The sequence below is a fragment of the Natator depressus genome, chromosome 3 (genome assembly GCF_965152275.1).
Source record: "Natator depressus isolate rNatDep1 chromosome 3, rNatDep2.hap1, whole genome shotgun sequence".
Lineage (NCBI taxonomy): Eukaryota > Metazoa > Chordata > Testudines > Cheloniidae > Natator > Natator depressus.
The window spans coordinates 129,430,871-129,454,353 of NC_134236.1; the positions used below are offsets into that span (position 1 = coordinate 129,430,871).

General features: G+C 41.2%; 1 protein-coding gene across 1 annotated transcript in view; it reads left to right on the forward strand.

Annotated features, from left to right (window-relative positions):
* The first annotated feature begins 4,661 nt into the window (after nt 1-4,661).
* The window catches only part of FAM120B (family with sequence similarity 120 member B), a 102,816-nt gene continuing 83,994 nt past the window's right edge, over nt 4,662-23,483 (forward strand). The window contains exons 1-3 of the mRNA XM_074948800.1: nt 4,662-4,750; nt 12,671-13,726; nt 16,662-16,842. Coding sequence (XP_074804901.1) covers nt 4,733-4,750; nt 12,671-13,726; nt 16,662-16,842 — 1,255 coding nt within the window. The 5' untranslated portion in view covers nt 4,662-4,732. The remainder of the gene's footprint in view (nt 4,751-12,670; nt 13,727-16,661; nt 16,843-23,483) is intronic.

Sequence of the window (23,483 nt, forward strand, 5' to 3'; positions counted from 1 at the left end):
TCTCTCTCTCTCTTGCTCTCTCGCTCTCTCTCTCACACAGAGAGAGAGAGAGAGAAAGAGAGAGAGAGAGAGCGAGCGTAGCTGCACATTCCATATCTTCTGAGGCTAAACTCCAGAATCTCATAATCATTTTAGATCTCAGATTGCCTTTCTAAATTAAAAATAAAATGTAAAATGTACCCAAAGGCGTCTGTGTATATTATATATGCATCCCAATATAACTATATAAAGCACACATGCTCTTATAGAATACATATCTTACATTTTCCCTTGTAAAAAAAAAAAGGAATACTTGTGCCACCTTAGAGACTAACAAATTTATTTGAGCATAAGCTTTTGTGAGCTACAGCTCACTTCATCGGATGCTTATGCTCAAATAAATTTGTCAGTCTCTAAGGTGCCACAAGTCCTCCTTTTCTTTTTGTGAATACAGACTAACACGGCTGCTACTCTGAAACCTGTCATTTTCCTTTGTGTCCATGTATTTTATGCAATTTTAGTAAAAATTCTAGTTGTTAATGATAACTCAATACCAGATAGAAAAGGAGTACTTGTGGCACCTTAGAGACTAACCAATTTATTTGAGCATGAGCTTTCGTGAGCTACAGCTCACTTCATCGGATGCATACTGTGGAAACTGCAGAAGACAGTATGCATCCGATGAAGTGAGCTGTAGCTCACGAAAGCTCATGCTCAAATAAATTGGTTAGTCTCTAAGGTGCCACAAGTACTCCTTTTCTTTTTGCGAATACAGACTAGCACGGCTGTTACTCTGAAACCTGTCAATACCAGATGAGAGAGAATTTTGCTGGGAAAGACAAATATGGACACAAATTCTTTCTGGCAATTCAATTATATTTTTGTTTTGTTTTGGTTTTGCTTAGCGCCTTTTCTTTTGATTTCTTTTTTAAACGACTAGGTCAATGGTTAGAAATTATGTAAAAGGATTCTACAAACAAGTTTGATAACTTCAGTCATTATATGTGACCTATAATACTTATCAATAATGGTCCAAGTTTTACAGTCCTTACTCAGGAAATCATAGGGAGTTTTGACGAAGTAAAAGACTCTAAAGTTTGATCCATCGGATAGTTCTCCAATTCTTCTTTCGAGAGACTACAAGAAAGAGGAAAAGGTTAAACGTTTCTCCTCCCCCTCCCTACTTCTTTTTAATTGACTCTAAAAATCTCATCTATTTTACTCTCTAAGGCTTACTGTAAATAAAAAAAAACTTTATGAAAGTGGTTTCATCTTGGAAGAACTGCGGGTGGGCTCATTTTATCTGATTATACCATTGGCGGGCTGTATGCACCAAAATCTCCAGTTATAGATCAAGTAGCCTACAAGAAACACTTGGTAATTACAAATGTCATGGTTTTAGCGCTATTTTTGGGTGGACTCAAACCATTAAAATAATTTAAATTATGTTTTCCCTTTCCGTTTTAGCTCCGCATTTGACTTCATGAGCACGATCATTACTTAACAAATTCTGATAGAAATAGCCTCTATACTCGGACAAATCTTGCTCTCCTTACTCATGCAACACTCCCATTCACTTGAAAGGGAGTTCTGCGTGAATAAAAAGAGCAAAGTTAGGATTCCTATCAATGACTTATTTGCCATAGATCTCAGTGTGAAGTCATAGAATGTGTTAAATCCTAAAGTTGTCATGATTATGGACCGGACACTGCATGCCCAGTGGCATCGACTTCAGTAGGTACATGAATGTGAATCTAGACATTCTAGTAAGATAAGACCATTCTCTTTTTCTATCACAGTGGCTGGATCCATGGAGGGGGAGTCAGGAAAACCTTCTGGTCCTGTTGTTTATTTTTTTTGTTTTTTGCTTGAGCAAAAAGTGCAAAATCCAGCCCATACTTACTTCAGTCTAATCTGTCTACTTGGCACATGAAGAAATCCAGAGATTGTGGCTACTTGTTAGTTTCAATATGTTCTAGAAAAATATGAGTTATTCACTGGTTATGAATTTTCAGAGAGTGGATATAAATATTCCCATCACTGTAACCCAAATTTTAGTAACAATGTCATCTGTGTTCACAATGTCATCTGTGTTCACTCCTACTATAGGGAAAGTGACCTCTTCCATGTTCCAAGTTTAATTATTCACTGGCATAAACCCCAACATTTTAAACTCCAAATAATAGCTTCATATATTATTTCTTTATTACTGTAATTATAGCAGTTTATACTATACTATACTAAGCTTGAGAATAGTCTTTTCCTGTTATAGGTATGGCCTAGTAAGACAACCAGTTTTACACTGCAGTTTCAAAACCTAGAAATTATAATGCTTTGGGGTTTGGGGCTGGTTTGTTTTCTTTGCACTTGGACTTTCAAAACTTCCTCCACTTTCCATGAGGTTATTTTTATTTTCTTTGTGGATCTCTATACTTATCTCACACACACACACACACACACACACACACATACAAAGCAACTACTTTGCAGAAAGTGATTGTGAAAAGAGGATGGGTTTGGACGGGGTGGATCGGAGCTTTTGGAAATGCTCTCCCCTTTTCTGTGAGCATCTGCCTGGAGAAGAACAGATGTGGGCACCTGCGGTGACAGGCTGCATATGTTCCATCCTATTCACAGGCATTCAGACGTGGCCACAATGGTAAGCCTTTGTGTATGCAGAGTCACTAAATATATTAATCTGTACTCCCTCGAGCACTGCTCTGTTTAATTTTTCACTGGCAATAACATCTGATCTAATCCTGAAATCGGTTTCCCAAAGTCCCTTCTTCCCCCCTGAAAACATGTGAAGTTATTTAAGCTTCCACCTGTTGCCTATGGGATGGAGTAGGTTATGTGAGCATCTTGTGGTTGAGAGAGGAGAGCATTAGTGTTAGTATGCTGTTTGCACACACAGAGAGGTCCCTGGCATTTTTATAACAATGATATTATGTGTGGTGACTGGTAGGAGAATAACCTGATAGAAACATATGAAATATGGAATGTATATGTAAAATGTATGCAAGCACAAAACAATAACTATTAAATAAAACAACCAATACCCCACCATTTCTACTCAGTGCCTTTAAAAATGGCACATAAAGTTCCCATGCATTGCTTTGTTTATTAAACTCTAGTGGTTATTATAAACATCAGTCAATAGGCCACGCAGCCAATAGGTAACATAAATCTCAAATGTAAGACTTAGATTTTTTGAACAATTTTGTTGCATGACTCTTTTATCTTATCATCTCTTATTCTATTTTGATTTGTTTTCGACCACAATGAGTCCTTTAGTCCCATTGTAGCCAGCACAATACGCATGGATATCTGGCTGTGAATGAAGACAGAAGCAGTTTAAACAAACCAGGCTCTTTCTTTCCTCTCTGCCCATTGTAATATGAATGGGCCTTCTGCATTCTGCTGCTAGGAAACGCTTTTTTTAAAGCCCAAGTCCAATAAATGGACATAGAAAAAGAGACCCCAATAAAAAACCTAAAGTATTAGTAAAGGGGGAAGACATGTTTAAGCAAGTCCTTTTCACGTCAGCAGATTCTGAAATCCTAAAATGTCCAAGAAAACAATACATCTTTTATAACGTTACCCCTTCCCTCTGCACCACTCATGTGAGGGGTACAGCAAGCAAACAGGATCAGTAGTAAGAACTGTTTTGAAACACAGTGCTGCCTTTCAGAAGAAAGAGAGACGTGCACACTGGGGTTTTATAATTTGGGGATAACAGTAAGATATATTTGGGGGGGGTACAATTGGGGATAACAGTGGGACAACAGAAAAATAATTAAAGATATCTTTATGCTACGGTTACCACGAGAAGGTAATGTACCGATCTGGGGTAATAGACATAGTGTAGGCAGTGGGACGCAGTATATATATAACTGGGGAGGACATAGTGAGATGTAACAGATTAGAGCTAAGAGGTATACTGTATCGGAGTACCATGTGTATACGAAATAACACAGACACTACGATGTACCGTAAACACCCCAGGGCAGGTGCTCTGGCATGTCTGAACAGCACCAGGTGCAATGATGCTATATATGCATAAATATTGGCGTCACATGGTAGCAATAGGTGGGATTTACACTGAGGGAGGAGGTGCCTTGCAGTTTACAAAGCGTGTCTGGCTGTTTCTCCGCATGCGTGTGGGAGCCCCCGGACTATCTGCGGCTCTGGGTAGGCGGGGGCCCGAGCACCTGGCTGGTGGGAGAGTCACGTGCCCCTCCGCTGCACTTTCCTCTGTCAATCAGCGGCGAGGTACGCGCAAGCTGCGTGGCGGGGGCAGTGCGCGTGCGCAGTCCCGCCCTCTGGGCGGAAGCGGAAGCTCGTGTGGTGCGCGGCGGGGGTCGCCGGTGTGTCGCTAGGTAGGGCCTTGGGCGCAGGTGTCCCTCCTCCTCCTCCTGCCACCCATCCACCCCGTCCCAGCGGGCCTCTCCGCAGCCGGCGGGGGGCAGGGGAGAGTCTGTCCTGCAGCTGTAGGGGGCAGGGAGCCGTACCGGCGGCGGGGGGGGTCTCCCGCCGCCGGGGCCAGCCAGGGCCAAGAACCTCACCACACACACACACAGTCTCTCTTACGCCTGTGCTCTCGCCGCGGGGAGGGCTGGCAGCGCTTCCGCCCTGCCCCCGTAGCGCCTCGCCAGCCCCGCCCGCGCGGAGGACAGAGAAACGCTCGCTCTCTGGTGCGCGTTTCCTGGCCGCTGCGCCCCGGGACCAGCCCCAGGCACGGGCCTGCACAGGGATGCGGGCTTGGCGACAGGTGTGTTTAGATACAGTGATGCGGGTCCGTGTGTAGACGCTCTCATTTCAGGGGTTCATCGTGGTTTGGCTTCAGCTGGAACAAGATTGTCTACATACAGACTCGCACCGGCTCAGCTAGACTGGTGTACAAAAACATACTTTTAGTGAAACCAGTGCCAGTGTGAGCACTGCTGATACTACAGAGTTCAGGGAACAGCAAGAAACAGTTGGGGCCTGATTCTCTGTTTTGCTGCATCTGACTAGTCATTAATTAAGTGCAAACTGAAGTAAGAATGGTTATGGTTTACACCTATTTTTTGCTAGTGTAAATGACCACACAATGCGCAGGACGGCGTAGACCGGCTGCCTATTCCTTCAGGCCTGATCTGCACTTAAAATGTAGATCAACATAAGTGTGTCACTCTGGGGCTGGTGGGGGAGTGAAAGATTCATGCTTCCAAGTGCTCTGGCTATCCCATCCTAACCACTGGTGTTGATGTGGCTAGGTTGATGGAAGACCACTCGGACCTGGGTTACCTACAGCAGTGGTTCTCAGCTTTTCCAGACTACTGCATCCCTTTCAGGAGTCTGATTTGTCTTACATACCCCAAGTTTCACTTCACTGAAAAACTTGGGCTTTGGCTTCAGCCCCATGCTGCAAGGCTCAGGCTTCAGCTTTCTGCCCTGGGCTCCAGTGAATCTAACACTGGCCCTGAGGACCCCATTAAAACAAACTTGCCCACAGTTTGAGAACTGCTGATACAGTATATAGAACAGTATAAACAAATCATTGTCTGTATGACATTTTAGTTTGTATTGAAAAAAGAAAAGGAGTACTTGTGGCACCTTAGAGACTAACAAATGTGTTTGACCATAAGCTTTCATGAACTACAGTTCACTTCATCGGATGCATACAGTGGAAAATACAGTAGGGGGATTTTATATGTACAGAGAACATGAAACAGTGGGTGTTACCATACACACTGTAAAGAGAGTGATCAGGTAAGGTGAGCTATTACCAACAGGAGAGAAAAAAAACCTTTTGTGATAATCAAGGTGGACCATTTCCAGCAGTTGACAAGAAGATGTGAGGAACAGTATGGGGGGGGGGAATAAACATGGGAAAATATGTAATGACACATCCACTCCCAGTCTTTATTCAAGCCTAATTTAATGGTGTCCAGTTTGCAAATTAATTCCAATTCAGCAGTCTCTCGTTGGAGTCTGTTTTTGAAGTTTTTTTTTGTAATATTGCCACTTTTAGGTCTGTAATCGAGTGACCAGACAGATTGAAGTGTTCTGCGACTGGTTTTTGAATGTTATAATTCTTGACATCTGATTTGTGTCCATTTATTCTTTTACGTAGAGACTGTCTGGTTTGGCCAGTATATGGCAGAGGGGCATTGCTGGCACATGATGGCATATATCACATTGGTAGATGTGCAGGTGAACCAGCCTCTGTTAGGGTGGCTGATGTGATTAGGCCCTACGATGGTGTCCCCTGAATAGATATGTGGACAGAGTTGACAACGGGCTTTGTTGCAAGGATAGGTTCCTGGGTTAGTGTTTTTGTTGTGTGATGTGTGGTTGCTGGTGAGTATTTGCTTCAGGTTGGGGGGCTGTCTGTAAGCAAGGACTGGCCTGTCTCCCAAGATCTGTGAGAGTGAGGGGTCGTCCTTCAGGATAGGTTGTAGATCCTTGATGATGCACTGGAGAGGTTTTAGTTGGGGGCTGAAGGTGAAGGTTCTGTTATTTTCTTTGTTCGGCCTGTCCTGTAGTAGGTAACTTCCAGGTACACTTCTGGCTCTGTCAATCTGTTTCTTCATTTCAGCAGGTGGGTATTGTAGTTGTAAGAACGCTTGATAGAGATCTTGTAGGTGTGTGTCTCTGTCTGAGGAGTTGGAGCAAATGCGATTGTATCGTAGAGCTTGGCTGTAGACAATGGATCGTGTGGTGTGGTCTGGACGAAAGCTGGAGGCATGTAGGTAAGTATAGCGATCAGTAGGTTTCCAGTATAGGGTGGTGTTTATGTGACCATCGCTTATTAGCACTGTAGTGTCCAGGAAGTGGATTTCTTGTGTGGACTGAGGTTGATGGTGGGATGGAAATTGTTGAAATCGTGGTGGAATTCCTCAAGTGCTTCTTTTCCATGGGTCCAGATGGTGATGATGTCATCAATGTAGCGCAAGTAGAGTAGGGGCATTAGGGGACGAGAGCTGAGGAAGCGTTGTTCTAAGTCAGCCATAAAAATGTTGGCATACTGTGGGGCCATGCAGGTACCCATAGCAGAGCCGCTGATTTGAAGGTATACATTGTCCCCAAATGTGAAATAGTTATGGGTGAGGACAAAGTCACAAAGTTCATCCACCAGGTTTGCTGTGACATTATCGGGGATACTGTTTCTAATGGCTTGTAGTCCATCTTTGTCTGGAATGTGTAGAGGGCTTCTACAGCCATAGTGGCTAGGATGGTGTTTTCAGGAAGATCACTGATGGATTGTGGTTTGCTCAGGAAGTCAGTGGTGTCTCGAAGATAGCTGGGAGTGCTGGTAGCGTAGGGCCTGAGGAGAGAGTCTACATAGCCAGACAATCCTGCTGTCAAGGTGCCAATGCCTGAGATAGTGGGGCGTCCAGGATTTCCAGGTTTATGGATCTTGGGTAGCAGATAGAATACCCCTGCTCGGCGTTCTAGAGGTGTATCTGTGCGGATTTGCTCTTGTGCTTTTTCAGGGAGTTTCTTGAGCAGATGGTGTAGTTTCTTTTGGTAACCCTGAGTGGGATCAGAGGGTAATGGCTTGTAGAATGTGGTGTTGGAGAGCTGCCTAGCAGCCTCTTGTTCACATTCTGACCTATTCATGATGACGACAGCACCTCCTTTGTCAGCCTTTTTGATTATGATGTCAAAGTTGTTTCTGAGGCAGTGGATGGCACTGTGTTCTGCACGGCTGAGGTTATGGGGCAAGTGGTGTTGCTTTTCCACAATTTCAGCCCGTGCACGTCAGCGGAAGCATTCTATGTAGAAGTCCGGTCTGTTGTTTCGACCTTCAGGAGGAGTCCACCCAGAATCCTTCTTTTTGTAGTGTTGGTAGGAAGGTCTCTGTGCTGTTCAGAGGTGTGTTGGAAATATTCCTTGAGTTGGAGACGTTGAAAATATTATTCTAGGTCACCACAGAACTGTATCATGTTTGTGGGGGTGGAGGGACAGAAGGAGAGGCCCTGAGATACGACAGATTTTTCTGCTGGGTTTAGAGTATAGCTATAGCTGGATAGATTAACAATATTGCTGGGTGGGTTAAGGGAACCACTGTTGTGGCCCCTTGTGGCATGTAGTAGTTTAGATAGTTTAGTGTCCTTTTTCTTTTGTAGAGAAGCAAAGTGTGTGTTGTAAATGGCTTGTCTAGTTTTTGTAAAGTCCAGCCACGAGGAAGTTTGTGTGGAAGGTTGGTTTTTTATGAGAGTATCCAGTTTTGAGAACTCATTCTTAATCTTTCCCTGTTTGCTGTATAGGATGTTGATCAGGTGGTTCCGCAGTTTCTTTGAGAGTGTGTGGCACAATCTGTCAGCATAGTCTGTGTGGTATGTAGATTGTAATGGATTTTTTACCTTCAGTCCTTTTGGTATGATCTCCATCTGTTTGCATTTGGAAGGGAAGATGAGTTCGCTAGTGCTTTTTATGTAGCCTGTTGTAAAGACAGGCAAATATCTAGATGAGTTGATGTATCCCCTAGAAGACCTCTGCGAACTCCCAGGGTCACATATACCCCTGGTTCAGAACCACTGACCTACAGTGGTGGAAAAACCCATTCCATCACTGTAAGAAGAGTCTATGCTGTGAGACTATAAAGGCATAGCTGCCGTAGTGCCCATAGTGTAGACAAGGCTTCATTCTGTGTGCCTTGGATGGAGGAGTCTGATGGGGGCTGGAAATACTTATTTTAAATATTTTTGCCATCTAGCAGCATAATGTCTAGTTGTTGAATGGCAGGCTTTTCTCAGCTACTGACAGACTGCACTTTAGCTATGAGTCTAATAAAATTTGCGTAATGATAGGTTAGCTGTTTGGTGCTGACATACACGTAGGTTATATCTGACTGATGATCTGCCACCATTCCAAAATAAGGGTGGGCCATGCACATCTGTATCTATATACAAAACATGAAGCAAAAAATAGTTCTGATTATATTGCTCCTTGGAGAATAGGAGAGCTTCCATTCAGGTGTACACTCTTGATATTTTGGTAATCAGGACACCATGATAGGCTGAACATTGTATTTTCGATAGCAGTTAACTTGTTAATTACCTGAGGAAATAATGTTAAAAATAAATGTTTGGATTTATTTTGTGTTCAATGTAAACAAATGATATTTGTGTATGTATTTTCTGTTGTTGAGGATGGAAAGGCTGTTAGAAATCTACCCAGAATTTTAGAACAAAGCATTTGTGGCCCAATTTTGCTACATTTATTCAGGTTAAGTAGTCTTGAAATCAATGGGTCTGCTTGTATAATAATCTGCTACTGAACCTGAATAACTGACAGATTCAGGATCCGTTTTCTTGTTTTTTAGGGGGACTAGTGGCTCACAAGATTGGCTATAGAATATAGAAACATTCGTCTCTTAGTTGTAACTTAGCCTAGGTCATTAATGTTCAAAAATTATTTAAAAGTGAGGGCTATCTGAACCACATAAAGTAATTTAGTGGTCTCAGCCCAGATCCCACAAGCCTCAGAAAAAACATCATATTTAACACTTAAGTTTTTTGTCTACATTACAAAATGTTACATTTAAACATGATTGTAAATGATTGAGTTAGATTTTGACGATAATTTAGTGTTTAATGTAGCCCAGGAAAAAACAGGTTCAGTATCCTGTTATTTGACGTGAAGCTGAGCATGATTTGTCCTGGTCTACACTGATGACTTAGTCATGGTCATTGTCATATCTTATTTTATTGTTCGCAGTTGTGTTTAAACATGATCAGATTTTGTTATGTGGACCATCGCTTCTCAACCAGGGGTCTGCGAGGCCCCATGACTGAAGCCCGGAGCTGTGGGGCTGAAGCCCGGAAACATGAGCCCTGGTGCTCCCGTGGGGCAGAAGCCTGGAGCCACGAGGCTGAAACCCAGAGTCCCAAGCCCCAGAATCCTCCCCCTCCCCCCAAAAGCCAGAAGCTCTGAGCCTCGTTGCCCCCTGTGGGGCTGAAATCCAGAGCCACAAGCCCTGGTGTTCTACAGGGCAGAGGCCCTGAGCTCTGGTGAGAATCTCTGATGTAGACAACCCCAAATTGGTACCCTTGTCAGTCTCAGCAGGGAGTTTGAGGACTGAATGCACCTGGAGACTGAACTGTCTTACCTCTTAGAGGTTTCAGAGTAGCAGCCGTGTTAGTCTGTATTCGCAAAAAGAAAAGGAGTACTTGTGGCACCTTAGAGAGTAACAGATTTATTAGAGGTGATCTGTCAGGTCATGGTTAAGGCCCACTGGAGAGGTGGGGCAATGCAGGAAGCTTGCACTGCTGCTGTTGCTCAGGCTGTAGCTGTTCTGTGGTTAAAAAGAAGACTTAAACCTCCGGTACTGTCTGTTATCTTTCAACAGCACTAAAATTAATGCACAAAAATAGCATTGTGTTGATTACATCTGCTTTGAGTATGGTTAAATGATAGTGCTGAAAATACTGATGACAGCCAGCAGTCTGTCTACGCTAGGTTCCCCAGCATTGCTGTTATTGATGTTACTGAACTAGTACAGGCAATAGTGGGAAGTTTTGTGAAAATGTCCCTAGTATAGTTTGGCCTTAGTTATGTGAGAGAATGTTTCAGATATTGATATAGCCATGAAGGCTGGAGAGTATTTGCATCACCTTTAGATAGTGCTGCTTCTAAATTATTTAGTGCAGCTTCTTCCTTCAGCACCTGGATGGGGAGAGAGTGTCTCCTTTTCCTGGATCTTCATAGCTAAAACTGTTGCTTGGACCCAGTGCATTTCTGCAGAAACCATGTGGGTTCCTTTCAAAAACCCAGTGGCAGACCTCACCACATCACTTGGTGTAGCTGCAAACAACAGTACCTAGGTGGTGGAGGGGTTCTCTCAGTTCACAAGTCCAACTGTTGCTGGGTCTCCATAGAAATGTGATAACTTCCTTTTAAGGAACTCTTTATGGTGCAATTGTATACACCAGTCCTCAATCTAAAGAGATGTGTGACTCCTCTCGTGATCACAGGTGCAACTGAGTGAAAACTTCTGTTTTATGACACACACAGCTGGAATTTGAAGGACACCCACATGACCCTAGAAATAGTGCTTGGGAAAGCAACCCTGTACTGTATACACCTGTGCGGTAGTGACGGGGATAATATTTCTATTTTTACAAAAGGTAATATCCACAGTGTAGTTCTAGATTGCTTTAAACATTTCATCTCACTTCACACTGAAGAAGGTGTTTGAAAACTGCATGTGAAGGGTGTTACAACTCTGAGGAGGAAGAAAGGCTCATAGGCACCTTTCAGAGTTGTAAATTCATGATACTTTTCGTATTCAATTCCTTTTTTTTAAACACTCCTGAGGTAGTTTGTAATTCAAAATGTGAGAAATGAGCAGTGTGAAAGACAGGAATACTTGTACTTGCTTAATTAAAACAGGCAGTGAATTTCCTCACTGTTTGTGTGAGAAAGGAGGGGACAATTTTGAATAAAGTCAAAGTAAAAAGAAAAACAAGCTTGTCTCGCTGCATAAAAAATTCTGTATTGCCACCAGCAGGTTTTGTTAGAAAATCCTTTGAAATAAAAAGCCTTTGTATTAGTAGAAAAAGACAGCTATCATTAAAGCTACGTAAATCATTTAATATGAGCAGGGATTTCTGTCAACAAAAATGGAGGTGGTTGAAGGTTTTAATTTTAACTCTTCTCCCATACTTATTTTCACAATATATAACTTGGGTTCCTTTGCATGTTTTTAAACACAGAAAATGATGGGGGAATCCATATTTCTATTATCATTTGGCAGTTTTTTAATACAGAAAAATCTGATTTAATCCCTTCCTTGTATTAAGATTGTAGTCAGTATGTATCATTTTTTCTATTTAGATTAATTGATTCAAAACGAACACGCATTATAGTGACCACTTAAAAGTGTTAATCCTTTTAACAGTCAAGTTATCATAAACTTACTACGTATAACTAGGGACATAATTATTTAAATGTGTTCTGAAATTAAGCTTTTGAGTCTTGAAAATACATGATAGTAAAATGCATAAGATTTTAAAATCAAAATACAATGGAAGCAACTAAAACAGCATGCAGAAATATGGGTCTCAGTCTTGCAGGTGGATTCATGAGGATGGACCATTGACTATACTGAAGCTTCAAGTAGGCATGGAGATTTGCCTGCGTGGATCCAATTGCAGGATCAAGGCTGTGGGCTGATTTTAATAGTTGTTGAGCCCCTGTTTCCACTGACTTCAGTTAGAGTTGTGAGTGCTAAGGGCCCCTGAAAGTTAAGCTAGTAGTCTCTATGTTGTAAACTCCTTGGCATGGGAAAAGTTACACACTTTTTACTATCAATATCTGTTTGAGTCCCTATAAACAAACACACTGAATTTTTAAAGTAGACTTTGTGTTTTTGTATTAAAAATAAATCCGTTTATTTGAGCTTTGTTCATCTTGATTTTTTAAAATAGTACTTTTAGCATAGATTGTAATGTTTTGTGCGGATATAGTGAGAACTAAAGATGGAAGGCAGAATGCGTCACAAAGGTTTTATCCCCAGTTTAGAGATGGAAAAACAGGTTTAGAGAGCTAAGGCCTAAGATAACACAAGGAATCATGAGCAAAACTAGAAACAGAACCCCATTCGTTGAACTCCCAGTTCCCTTGTCTAACCATTGAACATTGCTTCTCTCTTAATATTGTGGTTTAGAACATTTTTGTTTTGTTTTTCCTTTTTCAGATTGCTCAGAGAATTCGGCTTAAAAAGAGATCAACTATGGGCATTAAAGGTTTGCAGTGGTTTGTGGCAAACACTTGCCCTGATGCATGTACAATGGTGAATCTGAAGGAAATGGCAGAAAAACATCACATCAGTCATCCTGACTCCCCTCCTGTAATTGTGGTAGATGCCATGGGTTGTATTCGACACTGGTACACACCAGAATCCTGGGTCTGTGGTGGCCAGTGGCAAGAGTACCTTGCTAATTTGCAGGATTTTATTAAAGCTTTTATGGCAGCTGATATCAAGCTCGTGTTCTGCTTTGATGGTGTGGTAGAGCAGAAAAAGAGAGATGAATGGGTCAAACGAAGATTGAAGAACAACAAAGAAATAGCCAGAATCTTTCAGTTCCTCAAGTCCTATAGACAACAACCAGGGAGAGGGATGTTCTTTATTCCTTCAGGGTTGGCAACTTTTACACGCTTTGCCTTAAAGTCTCTTGGTCAAGAAACAATATGTTCATTGCAAGAGGCGGACTATGAGGTGGCCTCTTATGGGCTGCAAAATAATTGCATGGGAATTCTTGGACAAGATACCGACTACCTCATCTATAACACCTCTCCCTATTTTTCTATTGATAAGCTCTGCTTGGACAGGATGGTCACTGTTATGTACTCTAGAGAGAACCTCTGTCATGCACTGGGCCTCAACATAACAGACCTCCCTCTTTTTGCTTGCCTGCTTGGGAATGATATAGTTCCAGAAGACATTTTGGAGGGTTTCTGGCAGAAATGTGTAGCTTCATGTCCTCCAAAGAGCCAGAGCTATGACAAAAGGGCTAACACCATTCTAGCTGTAGCAAGCTACATATCAAGAGTTCCATGCTCTTATGGTAGCCTGAAAGACTTGGAAGAAATGCTACCTTTGGCATCTGACAAGAAATTGCTTTATAGGGGAGTGGAGTCCTATATCTTGCCTGGCCAACAGTCTCCATGGCTTCCTCCCGGTGTATCAAATTCTCAAATACACCTGGTCAAGCAAGAAACAGCCATATGTCCAGATCAGGAGATCTTTCAGGTATCTCATCTCTTAAAGCTTCGCCATCACCCTTTTGCTGTAAACGTTTACTGACACGTGATAATGAGTGGACTCATATATATCTTTTTTTTCTGAGCAAAATATTATTTTCCTTACTGAATGTTAAGGCTGATCCTGAAATGGTCTGGAGTTTTACAGACAATGGTACTTCAGGATCAAGCTAAGAATAGTCTTTTTCCTTGAATGAACCAAGTCTTTTTTTTTTGGTAACCAGAAACACAGAGACATAAATTCTCTAATATATTTTGTAAGACTTTTCATTTACATGACAATGTTAAATCTATGACAATGTATTAAGAGAGAACTTCGAGACTTCAAGAAAATGCCCCTTTAGAAATTGTGTGTAGGATCTAATTTAAGAGCCATATTTTGTTAGGTGCCCATAGGCTTTGAACATAGGATCTCTCTTTCTACCTCTCTTAATTATCTTAAAAAAAGTCTCTCTGAGTATAATTTGAAAGTATATTTATATTTACATTATGATTTCCATCCCAAAAGATTCCAAACTTACAAACTGAAATAAAAACTACACAGTATTCACTTAGTCCACCTTTAAAATGCAGCCATCACTGAGTTAAAATATAGCAACTGTTTAAAGATACACATCCACATCTAATTGATTGTAATGACTCCTGTTAGAGTGGTAAAGTCAAAATGAAGAAGAATACTGTTTCTGATTGAAAGCGTGAAGGAAATTTAGGTAGGTAAAATTTAATTATCTAGGGCTATGTCTACACTGCAACAACACTTATGTCGCTCAGGTGGCGTGAATATTCCACCCCTCTGAGCGACATAAGTTACACCGACAGAAGCATTCATGTGCACAGTGCTGTTTTGGCAGGAGAAGCTCTCTCCCGCTTGCGGAGGTGATTTTTTTTTATGCCAACAGGAGAGCTCTTTCCCGTCAGCATAGAACGTCTTCACCAGATGCGCTGCAGCGGCGCAGCTGCATTGATACATCTGTGCCTCTGTAGCGCTGTACATATAGACATACCCTAAGTTGGAATATGGCCAGGACATCAGAGTTAACATTCCTTCTCTTATGGAACATACCATGAATCATAGAAGTGTAGGGCTGGAAGGGACCTTGAGATGTCATCATGATCATTACCTCGGTTTTATCTTTAATGCAAAAGGATGCAGTTTCCTAAGATGATGAGGTAGTGTAATAAAATCAGTTAATAAATGATAATGTCTGGAAGCTCAGCTTAAGATTGTGGCCCTGTTGTAGTTGTTTCTTTATAAACCCTAAGTAAAGAAGTCCCTGCCCCAAAAAACGTACCGTCTAATTTGTAGATAAACGGTTTGTTTTTCCATGCTTGAACATTGACAAAGCAAATACAACTGTTCACATTTTGGAATGAACAGAACTCTGCCATCTTAAATGCAAACAAGTCCACATAAATACTTCAATTCCAGCCTGGGTACATTGTCTCCCAATGCTGCTTGTCTTGAAAAGTTTGCACCTCTTGTGTCTGCCTATTTATATACAGTGGAAACATTTTTCTGGATGCAGTGTCAATTACACTTGTATCCATGGTTAGTATGGAGCCCAGCTTGTGTTTTTACTTTTCAGTGTATTGTAAATCATGGATTTCTGGTACATTGTGGCAACCAAACTTGCAATTTCACAAAATTTGTGAACTCATGTCTATGCAAGCTATATGCCTAAAATGAAATGAAATGAAGTATATTATTAGTGTAGCATATTTTGTATCCATTAGTGTGCCAATTTTGTAGCATCTAAAATGGGCTATTGGAATAAAATTTATTACTTCATTGAGGATATAAATTGGTAAAATAGCTGTAAACACCTCTTCTGGAGTAGCCATCAGCACTATGCTAATGAGTGCTGTAGCTAACTGCTAGAGCAATGAGTGCTATAAAAAACCTGATACAAGCCCTTCATTTATTGACTTAATATAGAGTTGATTTTGTAAACTGAAGCCCTGTTTACTTTATTTGGACAGTAAAGATTTTTATGTCCTTTTATGCTTAGCCAAAATTTTTCCTTCCCCACTGTTGTGCCGCGTGTTCTGCACTGATTGATTGCCAGGGTGTTCCCTTGAGATAGCTGCATTTCAGTGGTGGTATGTGGATCCTTTGGGATGAAAGATGCTATATAAATGTGAAATATTGGTACTGTTAGGTTTCACTGTGGCATCTATGGCTTTGTAATTTACATAGCTATTTTCTGAGTGTACAAATCAGGGAAAAACCTGAAATGGTTTTTGTAAAACAAGCTATGCTGGTCCCTTAGTCTAGCATCAGCAAAGCTTGCTTCTAAATGTGGGTCCCTGAGCTCCTAGGCTTTTAGAGACTGGAAGTGTTGCAGTGTTGCTTGGCCCCTGGTAGTATGTTGCTTTCCAGTGACAGTCTTTAGGCCTTGTCTTCTCTGCTAAAAAAGGTGAGGTCAGTACTGTACCCCTGCCTGGGGTTGACCTCACCCAGTTTACTGCACAGTAAAACTAAAGTGCTTTGTCTTCTCTGTGTTTTCACCTTGGGATAGCTCACACATTAGTTCCCCCAAATTAAAAAAATACACATTTTTAGCAGTGAAGACAAGGCCTCAGCTGACGAAAGAGTAGTACTGATTTTCTCTGATGGGAGTTACTGGTAGCAAAGACATTGGCACTAATTGCCATGGAGAGTGGGGGAATAATAGGAAGAGAATGACGGATGTGGACTCGTCCTCTCCACAAAAAAATGACACACCAATGAGATTATATTATTTCCCTTTTCCTTAAAGCAAAATGTAGGATTCTGATATTTTGAAATATCAGTTGTTTCCTTCTTGGGCATCATTTCACCGAGATCAGAGGAAATATTTATTTCATAAATAAGTTAATTTTGCCATTTTTTGTTTTCTTAATTTTAAAGTAGAAAATAAATGACTTCTTCCCCATTTGAACAGCTAGCTAAAGAACAACACGTCAGAGCTGAAAATTATATGGTGTACAATGTCCTCAGTAAAGGAGAGGTTGAATGCAGCAATACATTGGAAGATGAACTTGATACAGAACTTCCTGGACAGGCACTTATCTACCGTCCTGTTCGACAACATATTTATTCTGTTCTGCTGGAGTCCGGAAAAGGTAAGGGTTATCCCTGCATTCATTGCGCAGTGTCAGAGACAGGTAGTTTTAGAGCATGCAGGTTGGACCACATAACTTGAATTATTTAAGAGATATGGTGAGTGAGGTAATATATTTTATTGGACCAACTTCTGTTGGTGAGAGGGTCAAGCTTTCGAGCCACAGAGAGCTCTTCTTCAGGTCTGGGAAAGGTGCTTCCAGACTCACAGCAAAATGTAAGGCGGAACAGATTGTTTAGCATAAGCAGTTCGCACATATTGTAAGGGACTATTCAAAGTAGAGTGGCTTATTAACACCTCTGCAGTTATAGAACAAAAAGAGCGGGTTAGTGGGTTACAGATTGTTGTAATAAGTCATAAATCTAGTGTCGCTGTTCAGTCCATGATTTTTAGTGTTTAGCAGAGTTATGAATTTAAGCTCCCAGGCATGTCTTTTGAAAATGTTGTGCAGATTTCCTTTGAGGATGAGGACTGATCGGTCAGAAACAGCGTGATTGCTTTGCAAGAAGTGTTCACCCACAGATGATAGGGTGTTTTTGTCTTTTATCATTTTCCTGTGTATGTTCATTTCAGAGCGTAGTGACAATTGTTATTGGGGCATTTAGTGCACAGGATGACGTGTACCACATGTGATAGGCATGTGTAGGATCCATGGACCTTGAAAGGTGTGTGGTGGGGGGTGTTGATCATTGTAGCAGTGGAGAGATGTCTGCAGGGTTTGCATCTTTGTTCTGGCAGGGTCTGGTGTTACATTGATGTGTCCTGGTCTGTGGGGAGCTTGGTTCTGGTGGTGATCTTGGAGAGGTTGTGGGGTTGTTTAAAGGCCAGAAGTGTGGGGTTCAGGAAAGATTTATTTCTGGATGGGGATCCCCTCAAGTATGGGTTGTGTGATGATACCCTGCACGGGCTCCAGTGTGGGGTGGTATGTGACAACTAGGGCTGTGTGGTCCGGGGGGTGGGGGGCGGGAGGGTTCAGTTTTGTATTAAAGGAGGTTCTCTTGGGGTATCTGGGTGGCCCATTCCATGATGTGATCTGCTTCTCTAGTGAAGTGTCCTTGTTTTGTGAAGGCAGTTTTGAGTGTGCTAAGGTGTATATCCCGGACTTTCATCTTGGAGCATATTCTGTGGTGTGTGAGTGCCTGGATGTAGATAACAGATTTCTTGATGAATTTGGGCAGATTACTGGATCTATGAAGGTAGGTGTGGTGATCCATGGGTTTCTTTTATATGGTTTTATATAAGCTTATGCTCAAATAAATTGGTTAGTCTCCAAGGTGCCACAAGTACTCCTTTTCTTTTTATATGGTTGCCTCTAGGGTTCCATTGTTGAAGCTGATCGTGGTGTCTAGGAAATTGATGCTAGTGTGGGAATGTTCCAGAGAGTTTAATGGACAGGTGGTGGTAGTTGAAGTTGTGGTAGAAATCTATGAGGAATTTAAAGCTGTCTGTCCAGAGAATGAAAATATCATCCATGTATCTCGGGTTTTGTGGTGCATTAGTCCAGCAGTTCTTCTTTAGGGTGACTCATGAAGAGGTTGGTATATTGGGCAGCCAATTGATTAATTAAATTAAATTAACAAGCAGCAGGTTTAAAGCAAAAAGAAGAAGTACTTCTTCACAGAATGTGCAGTCAACCTGTGGAACTTGTTGCTGGGGATGTTGTGAAGGCCAAAACTATAATGGGTTTCAAAAAGAACAGGGGGATAGGTCCACCAATGACTATTAACCAAGATAGAGAGTGATGCAACCTCATTCTCGAGTGTCCCTAAACTCAGATTGCCAGAAGCTGGGAGTGGGTGACAGAGGATCACTCGATGATTGCCTGTTCTGTTCATTCCTTCTGCAGCACCTGGCATTGGCCACTGTCGTAAGACAGGATACTGGGCTAGATGGACCACTGGTCTGACCTAGTATGGCCGTTCTTATGTTCTTATTAATACCTTTCCCAGACGTGAAGAAAAGCTCTGTGTGGTTTGAGTGCTTCTCTCTCCCACCAACAGAAGCTGGTCCAATAAAAGATGTTACCTCACCCACTTTGTCTTTCTAATGTCCTGGGACCGACAATGCTACAACTACACTTAATTATTTGAGGACATTTAAAATTATATTTTGGAAATCTAAATTCTTTAATTCCAAGTTTCAGTGGCTCACATCTGTATCACATTTAGGGTAAATACTGTGGGCAATATACATGTAATTAGTGAGGAATCAATCAGAAATCATGAAAATTAGAATGTTGTAATGTTCCTACATACTGTTGAATTCTAGTACCTTTTACATTTTTTAAGTTTAAAAAAATAACTGAATGTTTTTTCGTTTATTGTTAAAAGAATACATGTGAAAGTTATTAATGATCAGAAGACGAAGCAAAACCATTTAAGTTTCGAATGTTCTGGTTAAGAAATATGGGAACATTCTTTTGCTTCCACGACAGTCCTAGGTCTTAATACAAGGCTTCTTCAGAGGTTAAAGTAACTATCATTTACGTACTTTTAAAAAAATAGTTATAAAATTGAATAATTTTACTGTGATTTTTTGTTTGCAAATAAAAGGAAGGTTTAGGCAATTCTTGTTATTGAGCTAACTATAAATAAAAATAAATGGAAGCACTTTTGAGAATTGTATTTCTTTTATCCAGTTGTGAGTGAGAAAATATCATTTCTTTCCCCCCTGATTTGGACCCAATTCTGTAACTGGATTTGCTTATGTGGAATCCCATTGAACTCAGTGAGACTCTGCATGAGTGCAAGAGTCTATTTGTACAGATCTGAGTGGAAAATTCATGATCTTAAGTCTTCTGTTTCATAACTCTTGTATTTTTATGTGTCTTTTGCCTCAAGCTTCCAAAGGTTTTTAGACAATGGATTGAAAATGAAAAACTGTTGTTGCACTTTTATTATGTTTTGTAATATGTTTTCTCATCCTATTTACTTTGTATGGTTAGCCATGAAAGTTTGACATCAATTAAACGAATGTTTTTATTACAGACTGAGAAATCACGTAATTGGGCACCTGACTTCCTTTGTCTACTAAAGATTGAAGTCTTACAGTAAAAGGAAAAAAAATAGGAAAAAGAGACTCAGAGTTTAAAAGGCACATGGAGAGAACAACATAGGTTTCAGCAAAAATAATGCGCAACAGCCATTTTTCAGCTCATCGTTTCTCAGTTTTTGAGGACAACAGCCTGGTTGGCTTTTGTTTACTCCTCTGAGAAGCAGGACTTCAGTGATGTCTGCAGGAACACACACAACTAAGGTCTTGTCTACACTGGCACTTTACAGCGCTGCAACTTTCTCGTTCAGGGGTGTGAAAAAACACACCCCTGAGCACTGCAAGTTTCAGCGCTGTAACGTGCCAGTATTGGATCCCTTTCCCCAAACCCCTGCCCCAGCCCTGCCTCTTCCCCGAGCACGCCACGTTCCCCCTCCTTCCCCCTCCCTCCCAGCCACCCGAAACAGCTGTTTCGCAGCGCAAGCACTGGGAGCTAGGGGGATAAAGTGGGCACACGGCGCACTCAGGGGAGGAGGCAAGGTGGAGGTGAGTTGGGGGGGGAGCGGCGGGGAGCTGCCGGTGGGTGCAGAGCACCAACCAATTTTTCCCCGTGGGTCTCCAGCCCTTGAGCACCCATGGAGTCGGCACCTATGGTGAAACCTATGTTGCTCTGAGGGGTGTTTTTTCACACCTCTGAGGGACAAGTTTTGCTGACAAAAGTGATAGTGTAAACAAGGCCTAAGTCAAGTCCTATTGAACCAAAATAAAAATTTTAAAGGGGTATGTCTTCTGAGGTTCTTAAGCATATGCCTACTACTAACTACTTTGGGCAAGTAATTCCATGTTTGTTTGTTAAAAGTTTTCTTGCATCTTCCGCTAATATATCTGGTTCTAGCTGTTGTTGTAGATGGGATACTAGACAAGATAGACCGTTCGTCAAATTTGAGGCTAGTCTACACTAGAAGCGCTACACTGGCACAGTTGCACTGTGCTGCTGCAGTGTGTCTGGTGAAGACTGTTTATGCTGATGAGAGAGAGTTCTCCTATCAGTGTAATAAATCCATCTGCCACTGACATGCCACTGTGCACACCAGCGCTTCGGTCGCCGGTGTAACTTACGTTGCTCAGGGGCGTGGCTTATTCACACCGCTGGTTGACATAAATTTTACCAATATAGGTCATAGTGTGTACAAGCTGTTGGTGTGGCAATTCATAATTAAAATGAGAATATAAGCACAGCTATACTGGGTCAGACCAAAGGTACATCTAGCCCAATATCCTGTATTTCAACAGTGACCGGTGCCCCAGGGGGAATGAACAGAACAGGTAATCATCAAGTGATCCATCCCCTGTTGCCCATTCCCAGCTTCTGGCAAACAGAAGCTAGGGACACCATCCCTGTCCATCCAGGCTAATAGCCATTGATGGACCTATCATCCATGAATTTATCTAGTTCTTTTTTGAACCTTGTTATAGACAATACTGCATTGTTTTTCCAGAAATTATTTTTAGAGCTTTAAGGAAGGATTGTTGGTGTTCATCACTTTCCAATTTCTCCCTCAAACAATGCCATCAGATGGTTCTGTTCTGTAATAGTGATTTTTCTTAAAACCTCTCAGTTTAAAAGGAGAATTGGGAAGGGAGCAAGTGAAATCATTTAGCTAGTGTTATATTGTTTTATTAAATATTGTACTTAATTTTTTTGAATCCTTAAAGTCCATCAGTTTGACGTTCCTGTCGTAGAAATTGGCCTCTTCTTTTTGCAGTCATCTGACATACCTTGGTTTCTTTTAGTTGCTTGAAGAAAAGGAGTACTTGTGCCACAAGTACTCCTTTTCTTTTTGTGGATACAGACTAACACAGCTGCTACTCTGAAACCTTTTAGTTGCTTGATTTTTTTTTAAAAAACAGTTAGCTCAGAATAGATGAAAATGTCACACAAACTGCTGCCTCAGGGTCCCTCCCCCCCAGAAGCTCCTCAGGATTGAGAATTTAGGCTGTTTTTTTCAAAGGTGCCTAAGGGAATTGAGAATTCAGTAGGAGTTGGGGGCCTAGCTACCTTTAGATCCTTTAATCTCCACCTTAGTAAACCATGATGTTTTTCCCTCAGGCTCTGATCTTGCAAACACTTAAGCATGTGTGCACCTTTACTAATGTGGCTGCTCATGAGTAAAGTCAGTCACACAAGTCCTGACGTGTTTGCAAGATAGAGGCCATATTTTGAGACTCATTAAAAAGTACGGGCTTGATTGTGGTCTTGCCCATGACAGCAGATACTGGCTAAATTTTTAAAATAAAGGTAGTTCATTTGGCTTCATTAGTTCCTTAAATATAATTTAGCAGACATACTACCTATACAGCATTGAGCTTTTATCATCTTTCTTTTAATAATACTACTGGAAAAAGTATTTTAGATAGAGAAAAAGTTAATAGTGGATAATGCTTCTGTTAACCCCACCTCGATAACCCAAACAGATTATTTTTTGTAATAATTCTGAACAAAGCTGGCAGTTATGTTTTAGAATTCGCTCATTACATGGAAACGTCTGCACCTGTATTGCTGTTGCTAATTTAAAAAGTATGTAATGTATCATAAATACTTGGCTGACTCCTAGAGATCATGGAATTAGTCCCTGTTCTAAGATTAGCCTGCCAAACTGCTTTGACACTGCCAAAAGACATCCTGTGTGGAGGATTCTGTGCTCGTTGTCACCAGTGTGCACTCCGTAGAGCTCAAGTGTTCACAGATGTGGAGGAGTATATGTAACATAACATAATTTATAGAAGTCTAAAGTTATGCATGTTGCTGCACACAGGGGTCCTATCCAATTTGGAATTTTTGTTTATACTAATAGACAACAGTAATTCACAGATCGTTCACAAAAATGTTTATTTTTTTTAAATAGCTGCCATTTTCCACTCCAGATGTGTCTGGATTTCAGTGGTGATTTCTGTATACATAGTGCAGAAGCATTTTGAAAACGTAGTCTAGGATTATCAAAAGTTTCTAGGGGAGTTAGGAATTTAATGGGATCCCTCAGGATCAAAGGTGCAGCCATTTTAGATTATGGTATAAGATTTGAGGTGAATATGAGGTCACCCAATATTCACATTAAGTTTTTCCATGAAAATCTCTTTTTATTAATTCTTAACTTGGTGTATTTTGGAATCATACCCAAAAGAGAAGCACTAGTGCACAATTTCAGTGGACATTTTACTTGATCAAAGAGAAATCAGCAGGGTGGTTTTTTCCTTCAAATGTCACTCAGGTGTTACATTTTGATCTTTGAATGGTAAAGAATTTAAAATATATTCCTTTGAATGGCTCACTTCCTGGCACCCTGGGAGCCATGCTGCTTAAAAAGATTTGTCATCAATGTTTTGCCAGGATATGTAGTGGATGTGAACAAAGGTAATACGAATGTCTTGTTGGCAAGCAGAGGCTTTCAGTCTTGTGGCATTTAAGGAGATTCAGGCTAATTAGTGCAGCAGGTTTTATTATGCCACCTGAGCAGTAGCCAGGATGGACCCTTATTTCCCGTACTGGGGAGAGACTGAATTCGGCATTCACATCCCTGTCCTGTTCTTGTTGCATTTCTGTGTTGTCAGTTGTGCAGAATCGTGCTTTTAACAGTCATTGTTTGTTTGACT